We start from the raw sequence: 19,057 nt of genomic DNA, 5'->3' as shown, positions 1-19,057 counted from the left end.
TGGGAATTCCTATCCCTAGTAAGCTTTGTGTACTATGTAAAGGAGCATAAGGAAAGTACCCAACACTATATTGTCATAGGTGGACAAGTCTTAAAATAGCTTCTAAAAGTAGCTTCTCCAAATAGAATTCTATATCATTTTCATCAGTTCATGTTACCATGTCTAAGAGCAAATGGAAATGTAATATGAAAAACTATGTGGATGGCATTAATGAGAGGAATATGGGATCATAGGAATGATGTTATGTTAAGGGACGTCATAACACTACAAGAAAATCATTAAATAGAAACTAATTTTAAAGACCAAAATAATTAGTTATTACTTGACTAAATTAGAGACCATTTTATAAATTAAAAAAAATATTGGTATCTAAAGTAGTTTCTATTATTAATAAAAATCTATAAAATAGTTTCTAAACTGATATCTAACTATTAGCTACCAATATTTTAGTTACTAACTACTTTATATTCTAAATTAGCTAAAATCTTGGTAGCTAATGGTTATATACCAATTTAGAAACTATTTTATAAATTTTTATTAATAATAGGAACCACTTTAGATACCAATAATTTTTTAGTCTCTAAAATATGATCTAATTATTTTTGTCTCTAAATTTGATTGTTATTTGATTTTTGTATAGTGTAATAAATGGGTAGAAAAGATTCAGAACTCAACAATTAAAAGTTTAGGCGTGGATATGGATCAAATCTTGACAAGGCTAATTTTTTTTTTTTACTTTCACTTGTGTATGTACCAAATGAAATGTGCTAAGCATAAACAATCAATTTTAATGAAATGTATACTAAGCATACAAAAACAATTTTGAGGTTGCATTCAGAATTGATCATATCCTTGCAATAAGACTAAGGCACAAAAACTAAAAATGATGAATAGGTTCAGAAGTAGGGTTACATTACAAGAGGTATGATAATGATAACGTGTACTCAAAATGATGGTATATGTTAAGCATTAAACTCAAAGTTGTCATTAATTTTGTTTTGAAATTTGAATGGGTTAATAATTATTACCTTTAATTATGGTTTTAAATATCATTTATACTAAGATTTTAAATGTAATTTATAATACAATTGTGATTCGATAACATGTAGAATTTGAGAAGTCTATTGTGAGACTATTTAGAGAGATTGTATTAATTGAAAACTGGTACTTAAATAAAAATATATTCTCTGTTCACAAATTGGTATTAGAGCTATATGTACCTTACTTTCATTATGTACCGGACTTGAAGACTAATATTCTCAATATGGAATCATTATTGGAGAGAAGTTGTTTGATTCTCATGAAAGACCGGATTTTTTACTTGAAGGACAAAAATTGACGAATGCTCGCACACGTGAAGATGATGAATAATCGAATGTTTAAACTCAACTTAAAGAATACCTTGCTGGAGAAGTACCTTTGTGATGCAAAAATTAATCTTGAAGATTTAAGTACAAAATCAAGTTATTATTAGATAACATGTAGAATTTGAGAAGTTTATTATGACACTATTTAAAGAAATTGTATTCTTATTTATAAAATAGCAATAAAATAAAAATATATTTTATGTTCACAAATTTAAGTAATATACAAGTTGGTGGAATAGTTGCCTTACAGTAAACATCCAGATAGGCGTGAATAGTTGCGAATGCATAGCCTTTACAATGCAGATTGGCATCATAAACGGGTCTCACCTGTGTTATAAAAGTAATGCCCACAAATATCCTAGATATAGTTGAAAACAGGTTTTCAAAGTAAAAAATTAAACATGGAGGCCTTCAAAAGGTCAAAACTTTCATGGAGATGGCACAAAACATAACATGAATCTACTGATTTGGGATATCCTGAAATATTCTCTTAATTTAATTTTATTTTTTACTGATAAAAAAGAAATTACAGATTTGGAGTGTCGATGGTCTGTTTCAGTTGTCACAATAGAGCTAACCAAAATCTCTACTTTGGAAAGTTTTCATAACTAAGTTTTGTTTCTATTGCATAAGTATTTTTGAAATACTTCAGAGCATATCAGTTGAAGCATTAGTGTAGGATCATTGTTCTATGTATTGGTAAGGTTGATGATTATTTGAATGTTATGTTGGATCTGGAAGGAAAATGTGTCAAAAGGGTATAGACTTTGAGAAGTAGATTTAAATGAAATATTTTAGGTACTTTCTTTTGTATATTTTTATGTTGTGGAAGGGTTGAAGTATTTCGAAAACTCTCATTTAATATATTTTTTATAAAAAAAATTAAAATAATAATAGTAATTATAAAATATTTGCTACTAAAAACACAATGTATAAAATAGCTTGTAATTATTTATTATACATAAGTAAAATATTTTATGTAATTGAGGAAAAGAAAGACTAAAACCAATAATTTTTAAATTAATTTAAATAAATGATAAATTTTATAAATTTGTGGGACAGAAACGTAATAATATAAAATAATGTTATCTTTATTTAAATTGAAGAGCGAAAGCAAGAAGGTAAAAGAAGAATAAAAAAAATGAAAAGTTGAATTATTTAGATTAAAGAAAATAGACAGAAAGAGAAATGTTTCTCATAATATTTGTTGAGTCTTGAATAAGTAAAAATAGTTATAATAATGTTTTGAAGAGATTTGTGGTTGGGTGAGAGAGTAAGTGATTATAGGAAGTACTATAATGAATAACGCACCGCAGTCTCAGCTACAAAACTTAATTTTGTTTGACTCAATTAGTCATCAACTTCAAAGGCTGTCTTTAAATCTGTCACAAATATTTCATATTAGACCATTCTAACTTTCCACCAAACTATTAAAGTGGTTGTTATATAAAACCATACTTCATAATGCTAACCATATGGAAATTTATTGATTTTATATTCTAATTTAGTATTAAGTTTATTAATATACTTTTAAATTAATTATCTTCTCTTTTTATGGATATTGTCATGATTCGAACAGAGAGAAATATTTTTTTCAACATTTGTCATGAGATTAATTAAAACAATCTGTTACTAGTCTTCTTATCTTGCTTCTTTTTGAAATAAATATTACTTGACTAATATTGAATATAATCACTAGATAATCATTTATTTAATTATTTATGAAAATCACAAACTCTTATTATTATGAAAGAGTCGTGTTAAAAAAATAATTTCTCATCCTATAACATTTACAAAAGATGTATTTTTTTTTTCAAATTGAGTGCTATTCAATATTTGAATGATATTGACTGTGTTCCTATTTTGTATTCATCTATTTCATAACCTTCTTATGATAATATAATAATATGAATATATAAATTAATAAGACAATTCAATTAGTTATATAGAAAAAGATGTTATCAAATCAATATTTTCTTTAATGTTTAGATTTCGTATATTATTATTTTCTTTCTAGATATAGGGTTGCTACAACCTATTCGAAATCAAGCACTTGTGCTTTTCTAGCAACTTTTTTTTTTATTACCATATGATATGATTAGTAAATTGTTATGGTTCAAAGAACTCAAATAAGAGAATTCAAGTCCAAGAACGTTGTTCATATTTATTTTATAAGCTTTAATTAATTATATGTTACTTTTTTAATCTCATAATTGATATTATCTAATTCTTAAATTTTGTATTTTTCTTAAATGATTTTAGGTACCATAAGCAGATTTTTCATTCTCTTTTTTGCCAAGATTCTCGATAGTTTAATTGAATATCTCTATTAAGGATTAATATACTATATAATCGACTCTTTAGATAAGTTACATTTTCTTTTAACAAAAGATATTTAGTACGAGATAAGATTAACTAAGAGTACACGATCATCTAGCCTCAAGCCAAGTAGATTAAGAGATTTACGATGTAAGTCGTGCCTAATCAATTTAGGATTATGTACGAAAACATTAGATTGCTCATTTTCATTATGACATAACTTGTGCCTAATTGGTTTAAGACTTTGTTCTTCCTTATCGTTATGTCCTAATTTAAATTACCTTACAAGTATATTGTTTGACGATTGTGTAAGTTAAAAAATGAACTTGCATTTGTTGCATAGTGTTAAATTTTAAGCAAATGTCATGTTGACAATTAGATAAGCACCTTCTTCATAAGGTCGAACTTATGTAAATGCCACCTGATAATGTCAACTTTATGTAAATGTCACCTGGTAAGGTTTGTCTTATGTAGATGTGCGTTAGAAAGTCAGATTTTCAATTGAGTTGGTAACAATAAATGTTTCTAGTCGAGCTGGTGACAATAAAGATTTTCAATCGAGCTGATGACGATAAATGTTTTATAGCTGAGCTAGAAAAATGCTACCTAATAAAGTTAGTCTTCCACTTCTTATACTAATTTTTATCCCCCTTATAAAATCAAAAATTCAACAATCTTAACAAAATCATGTCTATTACCAGGAACATAACACTTTCCATTTGAATCACCAAAATCAAATTTATGAAAACCATCACCACACTCTTTTTTTTTTTTCAAAACAATTTCATTTTTATACAACATCGAATAATCAAAACCCTGCTAAGCCATGCAACTCCTGCAACAATTCAACAAAGAACAAATTAAATTAAAACTGTATGTATCTTTAGGATTTGAGAAACAAAACAGTGCTAACCCTCCAGATTCAGTGTCCAGTCGATCTCTGCTGCAAACTTCAATCTCTTTCCTTTCTTTTCACAGAATAATCAGTACAAATAATTGGCGACATTAAAAAAGAAAGAAAATGAAAAATAAAGTTGGATTATGGCTTTTTCTTATATGGAGAGCAGAATCGAGGTAAAGGGTGGTTGGCGTCGATTAGAGATTTAGGTTGGGTGGCAAAGATGGAAAAAGACAGTGGGGAGCGAGGGCCAAAATGGAAAAAACATAATTCACAAAAATCTAATGTTACATCAACCAATAAGAAAGACTAAATCTGAATGAGACATAATCATCAACAATCGTAAAAGTAAAAATATACCCATTTCAAAAAGTAATGTCATTTCTTAATTAGAAAGAAAACATGTATGATTACATTTATTTTAAATAACCATTTAGAAAACAAATAGTTATCATCACTTCATATTTGTTTGAATATGAAGTCTCCATTGATCCATAATATTCCTCACATAATATCTAAGACTACAACTCCTAATTAGTTTTAGTATCTCCATCTGAATATCAGAAGATAAAGTCTTCAGTAAAATTAATGATTAGAAAAAGCTATTGATTACAAAACAATAACGTGTAAAGCCTTCCGTTTTCTGCTTGCACTTCAACGAATCAAACCTATCGCATTTATGTTTATGATCACAATGCCAACAATTTCAGAAGCAGAACAAGAAAGATCATTCAACTTTAATTAAAGAGCACCATAAATCAACCTCCAAAGCCAGTAAGATCTGTACAAAATCATAGGACAAAGGTTTGTTATATAAAGCCTGGAGTTCCTCATGATTCTCCATCCATACCCAGAACTACTTCATTCATTCAGTTAACTCACTCCAAAAGGTTCATTTTCAATATGACAGCCTTGTCAAGTTTTGCTTCTTTGGCCATTCTTAGTTGTGTTATAGTAATTGGAAGCATTGTGTGTGGTGCCGAAGCAAGGGCAAGGGCATTCTTTGTGTTTGGAGATTCACTTGTTGATAGTGGAAACAACAATTACTTGGCTACCACTGCACGTGCTGATGCCCCTCCTTATGGCATTGATTACTCTCCAACTCATAGACCAACTGGTCGTTTCTCCAATGGCTACAACATTCCTGATCTTATCAGTTCAGTTTACACATCTCTCTCTTCCCACATTCATCTTTTTAACTTTCATTTATATATATGTAAGTATGTGGTGTGTGTTGATCAGGTCAGAAAATCGGTGCTGAGTCTACATTGCCATACTTGAGTCCAGAATTAAGAGGAAATAAGCTCCTAGTTGGTGCCAATTTCGCTTCAGCTGGAATAGGAATCCTTAATGACACTGGACTTCAGTTTGTGAGTTCATTTCCTCCCAGTTAATTGCTTCCTATGCATTTCTAAATTGATGTTTAAGTTTAAAAAAGGTGATGGCATGAAACATTTTTCAGGTGAATGTAATCAGAATGTATAGACAGCTAGAGTATTTTAAAGAATACCAAAACCGAGTGAGTGCTATAATTGGAAGTTCACAAACAAAGAGCTTGGTGAATCAAGCACTTGTTCTCATCACTGTAGGAGGCAATGATTTTGTGAACAACTATTTCTTGGTCCCCAATTCAGCAAGGTCACGCCAATACCCACTGCCTCAATATGTGAACTATCTCATCTCTGAGTACCAAAAACTTTTGCAGGTAACAACAACTTATTTAATCAACAAAAGGGTTATCATATAATGTCTTTTCATCACTGTATATAGTCAGTGATAAATATATATATTGCAGAAATTGTATGATTTGGGAGCTCGGAGAGTTCTAGTGACAGGCACGGGACCCTTGGGGTGTGTTCCTTCAGAATTGGCTCAACGTGGCACAAATGGACAATGTGCTGCTGAATTACAACGAGCTGCAGCATTGTTCAACCCACAACTGGAACAAATGTTACTTCAACTCAACAGGAAACTTGGGAAGGACGTGTTCATTGCTGCAAACACAGGAAAAACGCACAACGATTTCGTTTCTAACCCCCAACAATTTGGTAATACATCACTCACCTCAACTATTTTTCTAATTACTTGGCATGATTTGTTTAAATAGTGAAGCAATAGAGTAAGATTTGTGGTGTTCATTCGTGTAGGGTTTATTACGGCAAAAGTAGCTTGTTGTGGACAAGGACCCTACAATGGTCTTGGATTGTGCACACCACTGTCGAACCTGTGCCCTAACAGAGGGCAGTATGCATTTTGGGATGCATTCCATCCATCAGAAAAGGCCAACAGACTTATTGTTGAGGAAATCATGTCAGGTTCTAAAGCCTACATGAACCCTATGAACCTTAGCACCATCCTCGCTTTGGATGCTATCACCACATGAAGATACACAGTAATGATCATTCGTTACACTTTTATTGGCCCTCGATGCTAGTTCATGGCATCTCGCTTTCTACTTGTTTTAGTTTATTAATTTGTAATTGTGATTACTGTATTCCTTCATATAAGTGGGGAACAAAACTATAGGAAAGTACTACTAAATAGTCATGGCTTAAGTATGTTTTTGTTTTTCCATTGAGTTCTTAATTAGCTTTTCTTTCAAATTGTTAATCCTTAAAAAATTTAAATATTTTATCTATGTATCTTTTGTTACCTTCATTATTTTTATTTTCTACATAATAATTATGGGTGTTTGGAACTCAACTGGTTAAAATAACTAAAAAATTATCCAAAAATTCAATAATCGAATAGAATTAAAAAAAAAGGATTTATTTGGAAACTTTTAGAATTGGATGGTTCTGTTTGCTTTGTGATTTGATCTTGGAATCTGACCAAAATTAAAATTAATTATTTAAATTTTTATATTACTTATTATTTCATACCGTATAAATATTGGAATGAGTGGACCATATTTACATAGGTGTTGGATAAAAAATTGATACTTCTTAGTTTTACCTATTCAACCTTAGAATAATTAAAATTTATTATCTTTATACGTCAATTACAAGCAGAACAATATACAAGATAGAATAAGTAAATTAACTTCTAAACATAGTCAAGGAGGATATGTTCTACTAATAGATCACTTCAAGAGGAATACAATAAATAATTCTTGAACTCTCATTTCCTTTTCACTTTATCTAGCCTTCAAGTAGGGCTAGAAGTTTTGGAGTTACAAAAGTTTTTCCTCTCTTGATAGCAACATTCTTCGATCTTTTTGACTGAGAAGGAGAAACCACTGATAGAGGGTTTTAAGAAGGAAGGAATGAATGATGCAACAAAAAATATATCTTAACCAAGCAAATAACGAAGGTATGTTTAATCCTTTTGAAAAAAGTATTTATAGTAAAAAAATATAATCATTTGAATCATTAAAACGAACTTACCTCAATCAATCAAATTGATGTTTGAGAAAATAGTTGTTTACATCAAGTGTAACAATGACAATGGCATTAATTAATCGAATAAAATTTAATGGTAATTGGTTGAATTATTCTTCATTTTAAAACACGTGTAATCAGACCTAGATAATTCATTATTATCTCTAGCAATCAATTAAAACAATAAGAACTAGAAATATTCAGAAGGATTGTAACCAATTAATCGATTATTATTTATGACAATCAATTAAAACAGTGAAACGCAACAAATTCTAGGCTCAAACAATCAATTATAAAACAATATTACATATTGTTTACATTTGAAAACATCATCAATCAACACAAATGTTCATTTACTTATGCTTTATGCTCATTCAAAGACATTTATACATTTATTATCATCAAAGAATATGTTTACCTTGATTGTTTAATCCTTATTTTGCAACAACTATCTTAATCTTTAAATTAATTTTACCTTTACTCCCGAAAAAAACAATTAAGTAAAAACCTATACTTGGTACACTAGTGCAAAAAGACCCATTTACGACTATAAATTCACAACGCCTTTTCCTTTAATCGATCTATTCTTTTTCTGTCAGGATTTCTTATAAGAGTATATTTTTGAAAATTTTCCTTAGTACAATTCACCCCGCTCATGAACTGAGACTCTCATAATCTCAACAAAATCAATTCACATTAGTGGACTTTCGAAAGATAGGTTGTAGAGATGAGCCATTTGTAATGGTTTAACAAGCATCTCAGGTTTTCTACATCAAAGATCCTACGTTAGAACATTGGTATGTCGTTTTACACGGGAAAAAACAAGGGGAGACTATTGATGATATTGAAAATGGTGACCCTCGTTCATTCACACCAATGATAATGAATAAAGATGACGATGTAGTTGATGATGTACATGCAACCCGTAAAGACCACAATGAAAAAATTTACATATTAACATTCAACCCACTATGATAACAAATTTAGAAATATTTTTTATAATATAAATTTAGAATTTTATGTATTTGTTTTATATGATTTTCTTTCGTTGCAATTTAACTAATGTTTATTACCTAATTTTTTAACACAGATATAGCTGACGATCAGACTCCAATTTCTTTTAATCCCCCTTTCGGACGAGCTAGCAGAGGACGTACTAGACTACAACGTCTCTCATTGAGACGTGCCAGTGGTGAGAAGACACTTGTCAACATTGACGTCAACACTGAAGTGGCTTTTGGTTCTGATGCTTAGACTTTCAGCACCTATCTTGGAGTTGTTGCTCGTGAGAGGCTCTCCATATTAATTAATTCATGCGATGATGTGTCTGAGGTCGATTTTAATTATTATTATCATATATTGCTTTTTAATATTAATTGATCAATTTTAATTTCATGATATTATTTTGCAGATCCCTAATGTGGAACCGCTGAGATCAAAGATTATATCTAATATCGGCATTAAATTTCGTTAGTTTAAGTCAACACTGGCAAAAAATTATGTTTTTGGCCGCTATAAAGGCCAAAACCCTTATTTAAAGTACAACAATATTGATGAAGAGACATGACGTCTTTTTGTTCAAAGTCGTGAATCTGAAAAGTAGTTGGTAAGTGAAGTTACTTAACTATTTATTTATAGATCATAACATTAATAACTTAATATTATTTGATTCACTTTGTTTATTTCATTTATGATAGGATCGTTAGAAGAAAGCTTAAGACACAACATTAAATGATGTTACTCTGCACCTAATGTCTCGTTCGGGGTATCGAAAACTTGAACAATCATTGATGACGGAAAAGGAGCAATCCAGACAGGGGACTGTGTCTGAGATTGATACAGGGGTCAGTGAACCTCCATCACCACCTTCCTGCCACGAAAAATGGAAGATGACCCAAATTTAAAAGTCGGGTGCATATAGTTCTGAGCAATCACGAATAGTCTTATAAAAAATTGTAAGTTATTTTTATCCTCTTTTTCATTTATTTTAAAGCATTAATTATATTAAAAACTTATATGATTTTGGTCTCTTGTAGGGTTCCTTGGTTTAGCAAAGCACCCAAGGTAATTTTGTACCTCAAGGTGGTAAAGATATCCTGGTTGAAGCAATTGGACAGTCAGAGCACCATGGTCATGTACATGCAGCTAGAAAAGGGGTTGGAATTAAAAATTATTTCGGAGCTACACCACGACACTCATCCTCCTTCGCCGCTTTAGAGACCAAAGTTGAACTAACGAGTAAGATACGTCAAGAATTAAGAAGGAGATGAGAAAGGAGATTGTATGCGTGCAACTAGAGTTGTGACAGGAGTTTGTATTGCAACAACATTGTTCTGAGTCGCTTGAGCGACATGTTAGTCCCGCTTCCAATAGCACAAAAGGGAGTTGTGCAGCTCCTACAACATCAAGGGGGATGTCATTGGCCAGATATGCCAATTAATGCCAGCTACTGGTAGATGGCGACATTTTTCCTCAGGTGGTGTCCATTTGGAAAAGTCTATCAAGAGGCAACCACCTTACATAATGTTCCTTTCTCCTCTAATGTGGTGAAGGTAATGGTAGAAGAAGTACTAGTAGTTGATGCTCATGTTCCACTACCTTCAGATGAGGTAACAACTGTGGCCGATGCATTTCAGACATTCATAGCCTTGACCCAGACACCTCATTCGAATTATACCAGAACCTTCGATAATAATTTCATTTAATTATATTAATTTATATTTATATATTACATCTAATTTAATACAAATGTTTTTTATCTTGTAGAAATCTCATTAGAAACCAAGTCCAAAAAAGAAGCATGAGGTTCTCATTGACGATCTTATAGCTTCTTTAGCAGCAACTGCTAAAGAGATTGGTCAAGACCCTATGGACATTCCGTGAGATTATACATTTTTTGAAAGAGACACTGACATGTCACTGTACATATACATGTCAAATTTGTTAGAATTTGTAGCTGGACACCCACTACAAGAAAAACGCGAATTACATACAGATTATTACATACGGATCAAAATCCGTATGTAAAATCAACATTACATACGGATTTTTTCCGTATGTAAATATAAGCACCATAAAATAAAAAATTAACAGTGAATGGGATTTGAAGCCAGATTCCTTCAACAACCAAGTAAAACTTAACCACTACACCAAGCAAATTCTTTAGTTTTATTATGATTTTTATTATACTTATTATTATTAATAATACTAACAATATTAATAATATTAATAATATTAATAATATTAATAATATTAATAATATTAATAATATTAATAATATTAATAATATTAATAATATTAATAATATTAATAATATTATTAATATTATTAATAATACTAACAATACTAACAATACTAACAATATTAATAATACTAACAATACTAACAATATTAATAATACTAACAATATTAATAATACTAACAATATTAATAATATTAATAATACTAACAATACTAACAATATTAATAATACTAACAATATTAATAATACTAACAATAATAATAATACTAACAATATTAACATATGAATCACATTTAATTTATCTATAATCTACTTGAATCTAAACATAATTTATTATATTATCTATTAGTATGAATCAAATTTAATATATGTCATACTCATAGTCATCATATTACCTATTACATTAAAATCAACTATCATATTAATTATTATTTTACGATCATATTGACTTAATTAAGTTCATTATAGGTAGTTGGTTTTACTTGTGTGTTATAGTAAAGAATATTGTCAACAAACAATATTATCTTTTAACATAAAATGATGACTTTTACATTAACTATTAATTAAATCTCTAATACAGATTACTAGTTAGCATATCATTATAGTTTAAACTATATTAATTATTCCATAAATCTATGTAAAAAGTTGTTACTAAATAACCCTTTCTACTAATATATAAATCATAATGACAAAGTGATTAAATAATTTATAATTTAAAATATTTTAAAAATTATACATTATATCAATTTTAATCTATGTAAGTAAATATTTGAAAATAAGATTTTTTTTATCGACAAAGAATAAAAAAAAATTAAACAAAACATTTTAAGGATATTTCAATCCTTATACAAGAATCTCAAATCAGAAAAGAAGTGTAAGATACAAACACCTATATAGCCATCTAACAAAAACTTCACAACTACCTATAATAACCTATATTTGAAAATAAGATATCAAATAATTTTATATTAATATATATATATATATATATAATATGAAAGTAAATTTAAATTTAACCATGAGTTTTAAAAAATTAATGATTAAATAAAGAAATATATTAATCAATATATATGTATTTATAGTATTAAAGTTATATTAATATTATATAATTTCTTCCTTTTTCTCTCTATCTATCTATATCCGGATAAAAGTAATATTACTCAAGTTAAATAAAACTACTATACACACACAATAAATATCAAAATGTATATTTATATCAAAATTAATATTAATAATATGAATATTAATACTAATAATATTAATAATAATACTAATAATATTAATAATATTAATAATATTAATAATAATGTTAATAATAATATTAATAATAACGTTAATAATAATATTAATAAATATTAATTATAACATTAATAAATATAATAAATATTAATAATATTAATAAATATTAATAATATTAATAATATAAATAGAATTTATTTTATTATTATTATTAATTATATTAATATGTATAAGTATAATAAAAATGATAATATGACCAAAGAACTTGTCTGGTCTAGTGGTCACTGGAAAGACTTGAGTTCGAATCCTGGCTGCTGTAGTTTGCTTGTAACATTATTTGGGGCTTGGGTTCGAGTCTTAGCCAGTGCAAAATGCCTCTAAGATTAAAAAATTAATAAAAAATATAGATCGTGATAAATAATAATGTAAGTATCTTTACCTATATTTCAATTTACTTTGTGTTATTATTGATTATGCTTTAACTAATAACTTGTAGGTATTTTTCTGGAGTTTCTATCAATGACATCAGTAACACTCTGAGAAAAGAGGGAAATTTTTTTTTATCTTTGCCCTTATATTAATGAGTAAGTTCAATTATAAGTCATCAATTATTACTATTTCATGTTTTAAATATTTACTAACTCTTTTCATGGATGATATAGGGGTCATTGGCAATTACTTGTCTTATCCATAGTTGATAAGACTTGTCTTGTACGCTATAAACTTAACTGTGTATGTTACATAAACATCTACTAATGCGATTTTTTGTATTAATCAGTTCATGGCGTGGATATAACATCCTCAAAGGTCGATCCAATTCAAATTATCAAAATTTGAAGTGGTTGACACTAAAAGTTTGTAATTTTTGCCTTTCTCTTTTCATAGTTTATCAATATTAACTTTTAATTTCTATTGAATTATAGTGTAATAGACAACCGGGAGGCTACGAGTGTGGCTATTAAATTATGTAATGAAGGACTACCATTATAAGAGCATACATTACAAGGGATTGGGAGCAAGTAATAATATTTAAATTATTCATTATAATTCTTTAACATATATGTATCTTAACACTAATTAATGTGAACCTTATTTTGTAATGCAGTTCTTTACGGATGAGAGTCCACTACCTTTGCCCACCATAGAATATGTGAGATATACTTGTGCCACATATTTTCTTAATTTCTATAAGTTTGGGATAACTAATCAATAGTGTAGGAATTAGATAGATAGATAGATAGATAGATATGAATATGTTATTAGTGTTCGTAATACATTTTTATCAATATATATAATTTATTTCTCTGAATTTATGTATTTTGCTAGCAGGGTTTAATTGAATAGGTCAATTTAGATAAGAATTGACATTAAACAGAATGAACTAAAAAAAATCCTATAAAAAACGGCGATCATAACCAAAATTGTCGTTTTATACCTCTCGGGAGGGTGTAAAACAACAATTATGATAATAACCGCCGTTTTAGGGCACCATCTGTGTTGAACAAGAGCTTTGATGTCTCCAAATCTATGTGGATTGCTTGAAGGTCTTGTTGCTCCTTGTGTAAATCCACTCTAAGTTAGGATCCAAAGTTGGTTTAAATCAAATCCTTTTGAAAAAAAGTGTTTTACAAAGAAGTGGAAAAACAACCAATTGTTTTATCGTTTCAATCAGTTGTTTTACACTTAGTATTTTTGAAACAGATTTTGACAAAGCTTGAACTTGGTTGACTTTGTTGCCAAACCAATTCAATCAATTGTTTCGATATTTCAACCGATTGTTTTTTTTTTAAATCCTTAACAAAATTTGTTTTGTAACTCAATTTTAATTGATTCAAAACTGATTTGCCTCGTTCATTAAATGTTTTTAACAGTCTTTTGGAGTTTATAATAATTAGTTTTACGCTCCTGGTTGTTAGATATCAGATTAAAATCTTTCAAATAAGTTTTCTCCAAGATCTACTTCAAACTTTCGATTGATTTGTCTAAGAGCGGAATATGATTGCTTTGTAACTTTTGAATTCAATATGTATCAGGTGTCATCAATCCTTTCTCTCTCTTGAATACTGTAATTCTGTAAACGTGTTGTGTGTAGATCCAGAGGGTGTTCTGTGATTTGTAGTGTGTTGTTTGTCAAAGGAGGTGTATGTTCTTGAAGGGTTCAAGATCACCTCTTTGGTGTGTGGTTTGTAATCAAGGTTGTTGATTGCTTAGTGGAATAACTAGCAGTTTCTGGGGACTAGATGTAGCTCTTGGTATAAGAGTGAACCAGTATAAATTTGCTGTGTCATTCTTTCTATCCTTAATCTCATTTAAATCTGTTTTGGGTTGTTTTTATTAACTGCTAATAGAAACAACCAGTTGAATCGCATAAATAACCAGTTAAATTTATGGAAAGAATAAAAAAAATTTGTTTCTTCGCTAACTTGATTCTTTTCTCTTTGATTCTTCATTGGCTTTCTCTATACCTTCAAAGTTTAAGAAATCTTTTAAAGCAATTAACCCCCCTCTTGTTTAAGACCTACAATTCTAACAATTTGTGCTAGGTTTAAGGAAGGTATAAAACAAAGACTTTTACAATAACTGTCGTTTTATAACTCTTGCATGTATTATATATACAACTTATGAGAAGGTATAAAACGACGACTTTTACCATATTCGTCGTTTTAGAGTGAATTTAACATGGCGGTCAAATAATCGTCGTCTTTACTTGAAGAGAATAGACTACATGCTGAAACACAACAGTCCGAGAACCGATGTTTTAATGCTAAAATGACCGTCATTTTTTACATTTTCTGCATGTCCTCTCATTTTAGTCACACATCTTTTTCCTTTAGGAAACTAAGCAAATTTTTCTTTAGGAACTCCAACATTATTGAAATAATACTTGTTAACAATATGTCCATTTTTCATAACAGAGAAAAATATTATGAAAAATCCAAGTCTAGATCTGTCATCTCATCTCTTAAAGAATTAAGAATGACATTCAGGTTGTATTTTCCAATTGTTAGTCTTGCTACTTCTCTTTTAACAAATTTTACTTATTTCTCTAATTTTTTTGGAAGATTCATATTTAGAAAATTTAACTTTCAAATGAGTATCAAAGTTGAAAGAGGAGTTGTTGTATTTCATTTCCAAATTTTCTAAATCAATTTTGAAATTAGAATTTTCCTCTTCTAATTATTTCCTCTATTTTCTAACCGCTTATTCTCACCTTTTTTCTATTGTTTAAAAAGTTAATTTCTTGCTTCCTCATGCATCAACAAGTTAATCATAGTTTGAATGCTTAGAAAAATTAGAACCAATTACCCTTTCAGCATTATAATTTTGGTCAACTAGCAAACAAAGGTTTGCTTTCTGCTCACTACTACTTCACACACTTGTTAAAGTGAAGGCATTATCCTCTCAAGCTACACAGTCTTTCTTCTTTCTAAAACCTTTCATGTTCTTAATGTTATCAACAAAGTTATTTTCTAACCAAGGACATTCAGGTACCATAGTAATAACAAATGATGTTGAAGGTTGACCACTCTTCTTACTCAACCTATTCAGTTGTCGACCCTTATTTATATTCTTGTTTCTCAAGAACTTTGAAATTGTTTTAACAAGTATCGAATTTTTATTATTTGAATTTGTATTCGTCTTCTCTGAATCAACCTTCAAGGCAATATTTTTCTTTTTTTTCCTTTTTCATCCACATCGTTGAGTCTTCCCAGCTCCAGCTTATGATCTTCTAAACTTTTTAAAGAGCATTGCCATGTGCAATAAAGCCAACTCCCTTCATCCTGAGATAGCAATAGGTTCAGGTTCCTTCAGTAATCAAAGAAAATTTAACCACTACACCAAACAAATTCTTTAATTTTATTATGATTTTTATTATACTTATTATTATTAATAATATTAACAATATTAAAATATTAACAATATTAATATTAATAATATGAATATAATATTAATACTAATAATATTAATAAATATTAATAATATGAATATAATTTATTTTATTATTATTATTATTAATTATATTAATATGTATAAATTATATTAATAATAATAAGTATAATAAAAATATAATATGATCAAAGAATTTGTTTGGTCTAGTGGTTAATGCTTTCTTGATTATTGAAAAGACTTTTGCAATTTTTTTGATATAATATAACCTACAATTCCAAAATTTCATTAGAGTAATTGGATAGCTTAGATTCAATTTCCACGTCAAAATTAAGAATTTAAAATTCTTCATATTCTCAAATTTATGTTTTTGATCTTGGTTGTTTCTCATTCGATTTTGATTAGGGTGTCATCGGCTTGACTAATACAAAGACATTGTTGAAATTATTACTTTTCAAATGTCGATTAAATTTTTTTTATCGATATATTAATAGGATTTTTTATTTATTTTAAGTTGTTAAATTTTTTTGTTGTCGTTATAAACCATTATTATTTCTTGCTAAATATTAGTTCTTGTTTTATCAATCAATGTCAAGGTGTGAATTGGCTCTTTCAAACATACGTCTATTGTGATTATTATTTGTTGATGTGAATTAGATCTTTTCACCTCTTTTCGAAGAAAAAAAAAATTAAAGGCTAGGAGTGAGTTTTTTCCTTTCAGTTTTTAGTATTTATAAAAAAAAAATATAGCTATAAAAATATAGATATAAAAAATCAAAGCGTAAAAATAACATTTTTTTTTCAATATTGACTAGTTCCAACAATTTAGACAAATTCTCCATTGTAATTTTATGAAGAAGGGAAGTTTCTTCCTTCCTCTAATTGTAACTCCCCAATTAGATATTGAGGAATATGAAACTAAATCACGATTTTATAGTAATAAACGAAAAGCATCATGAAAGTAGCAAAAGTGCATAGACTTGGTTTTGTCTTCATGTAGTAATAGCATCCAAATCTAGGATGGTGCTAAGGTTCATAGGGTTCATGTAGGCTTTAGAACCTGACATGATTTCTTCCGCAATAAGTCTGTTGGCCTTTTCTGATGGATGGAATGCATCCCAAAATGCATACTCTCCTCTGTTAGAGCACAGGTTGGAGAGTGGTGTGCACAATCCAAGACCATTGTAAGGTCCTTGTCCACAACAAGCTACTTTTGCCGTAACAAATCCTACACAAATTAACACCACAAATCTTACTCTATTGCTTCATTATTTAAACAAATCATGCCAAGTAATTAGAAAAATAGTTGAGGTGAGTGATGTATTACCAAACTGTTGGGGGTTAGAAACGAAGTTGTTATGCATTTTTCCTGTGTTTGCAGCAATAAAAACGTCCTTTCCAAGTTTTCTGTTGAGTTGTAGTAACATTTGTTCCAGTTGTGGGTTAAACAATTCTGCAGCTCGTTGTAGTTCAGGAGCACATTGTCCATTTCTGCCACGTTGGGCCAATTCTGAAGGAACACAACCCAAAGGTCCTGTGCCTGTCACGAGAATTCTCCGAGGTCCAAGATCATATAGCCTCTGCAGCATTTATACATGACTATATGAGAGAAACAGTGATGAAAAGACATTATGTGATAACCCTTTTGTTCATTGAATAGGTTGTTGTTACCTGCAAAAGCTTTTGGTACTCAGAGATGAGATACTTCACATATTGAGGCAGTGGATATTGGCGAGACCTTGCTGAATTGGGCACCAGGAAGTAGTTGTTTACAAAATCATTGCCACCTGCTGTAATCAGAACTAGTGATTCATTCACTAAACTCTTTGCCTGTGAAGCTCCAATTAAAGCACTCACTCGGTTCTGGTACTCCTGAAAATATTCTAGCTGTCTATACATTCTGATCACGTTCACCTGCAAAATGTTTCATGCCATCAACTTTTTTAAACTTAAAACACCAATTTAAAAGTGCATGGGAAGCAATTAGGTGGGAAGAAATGAACTTACAAACTGAATTCCAGTGTCATTAAGGATTCCAATTCCAGCTGAAGCGAAATTGGCACCAACTAGGAGCTTATTTCCTGTTAATTCTGGACTCAAGTAAGGCAATGTAGACTCAGCACCAATTTTCTGACCTGGTCAACACACACCACATACTTAGATATATATAAATGAAACTTAAAATGATGAATGTGGGAAGAGAGAGATATGTAAACTGAACTGATAAGATCAGGAATGTTGTAGCCATTGGAGAAACGACCAGTTGGTCTATGAGTTGGAGCATAATCAATGCCATAAGGAGGGGCATCAGCACGTGCAGTGGTAGCCAAGTAATTGTTGTTTCCATTATCAACAAGTGAATCTCCAAACACAAAGAATGCCCTTGCCCTTGCTTCAGCACCACACACAATGCTTCCAATTACTATAACACAACTAAGAATGGCCAAAAGAGCAAAATTTGAATAGGATGTCATATTGAAAGGATCCTGTTGGAGTGAGTTAACTGAATGAAGAAGAAGTTCTGGGTTATGGATGGAGAATTATGAGGAACTCCATGCTTTATATAACAAACCTTTCTCCTTTGATTGAACAGATCTTACTGGCTTTGGAGGTTGATTTATGGTGCTCTTTAATCAAAGTTGAATGATGTTTCTTCTTCTGCTTCCGAAATTGTTGGCATTGTGATCATAAACATAAATGCGATAGGTTTGATTCGTTGAAGTGC

At 29.6% G+C, this 19,057-nt stretch overlaps 2 protein-coding genes across 2 annotated transcripts; one reads left to right on the top strand and one right to left on the bottom strand.

The window, feature by feature from the left end:
* The first annotated feature begins 5,409 nt into the window (after positions 1-5,409).
* LOC137837222 (GDSL esterase/lipase At5g33370) lies at positions 5,410-7,222 on the top strand. The gene is made up of 5 exons (XM_068646157.2): positions 5,410-5,740; positions 5,827-5,954; positions 6,047-6,289; positions 6,380-6,632; positions 6,732-7,222. Exons 1-5 carry the CDS (start codon positions 5,488-5,490, stop codon positions 6,965-6,967), a joined length of 1,113 nt encoding a protein of 370 aa, XP_068502258.2. The 5' UTR covers positions 5,410-5,487; the 3' UTR covers positions 6,968-7,222.
* A 9,886-nt stretch (positions 7,223-17,108) lies between these two features.
* LOC137837221 (GDSL esterase/lipase At5g33370) lies at positions 17,109-19,057 on the bottom strand. The gene is made up of 5 exons (XM_068646156.2): positions 18,554-19,057; positions 18,340-18,467; positions 18,004-18,246; positions 17,660-17,912; positions 17,109-17,560 (listed from the first exon to the last, which is right to left on the bottom strand). The coding sequence occupies exons 1-5, from the start codon at positions 18,804-18,806 to the stop codon at positions 17,325-17,327; spliced, it is 1,113 nt and encodes a 370-aa protein (XP_068502257.2). The 5' UTR covers positions 18,807-19,057; the 3' UTR covers positions 17,109-17,324.

This window comes from Phaseolus vulgaris, chromosome 4 (assembly GCF_051622355.1).
Source record: "Phaseolus vulgaris cultivar YP4 chromosome 4, ASM5162235v1, whole genome shotgun sequence".
Lineage (NCBI taxonomy): Eukaryota > Viridiplantae > Streptophyta > Magnoliopsida > Fabales > Fabaceae > Phaseolus > Phaseolus vulgaris.
Note: the sequence above shows the minus strand (reverse complement) of the source record. Positions and strands in the feature narration are given on the sequence as shown.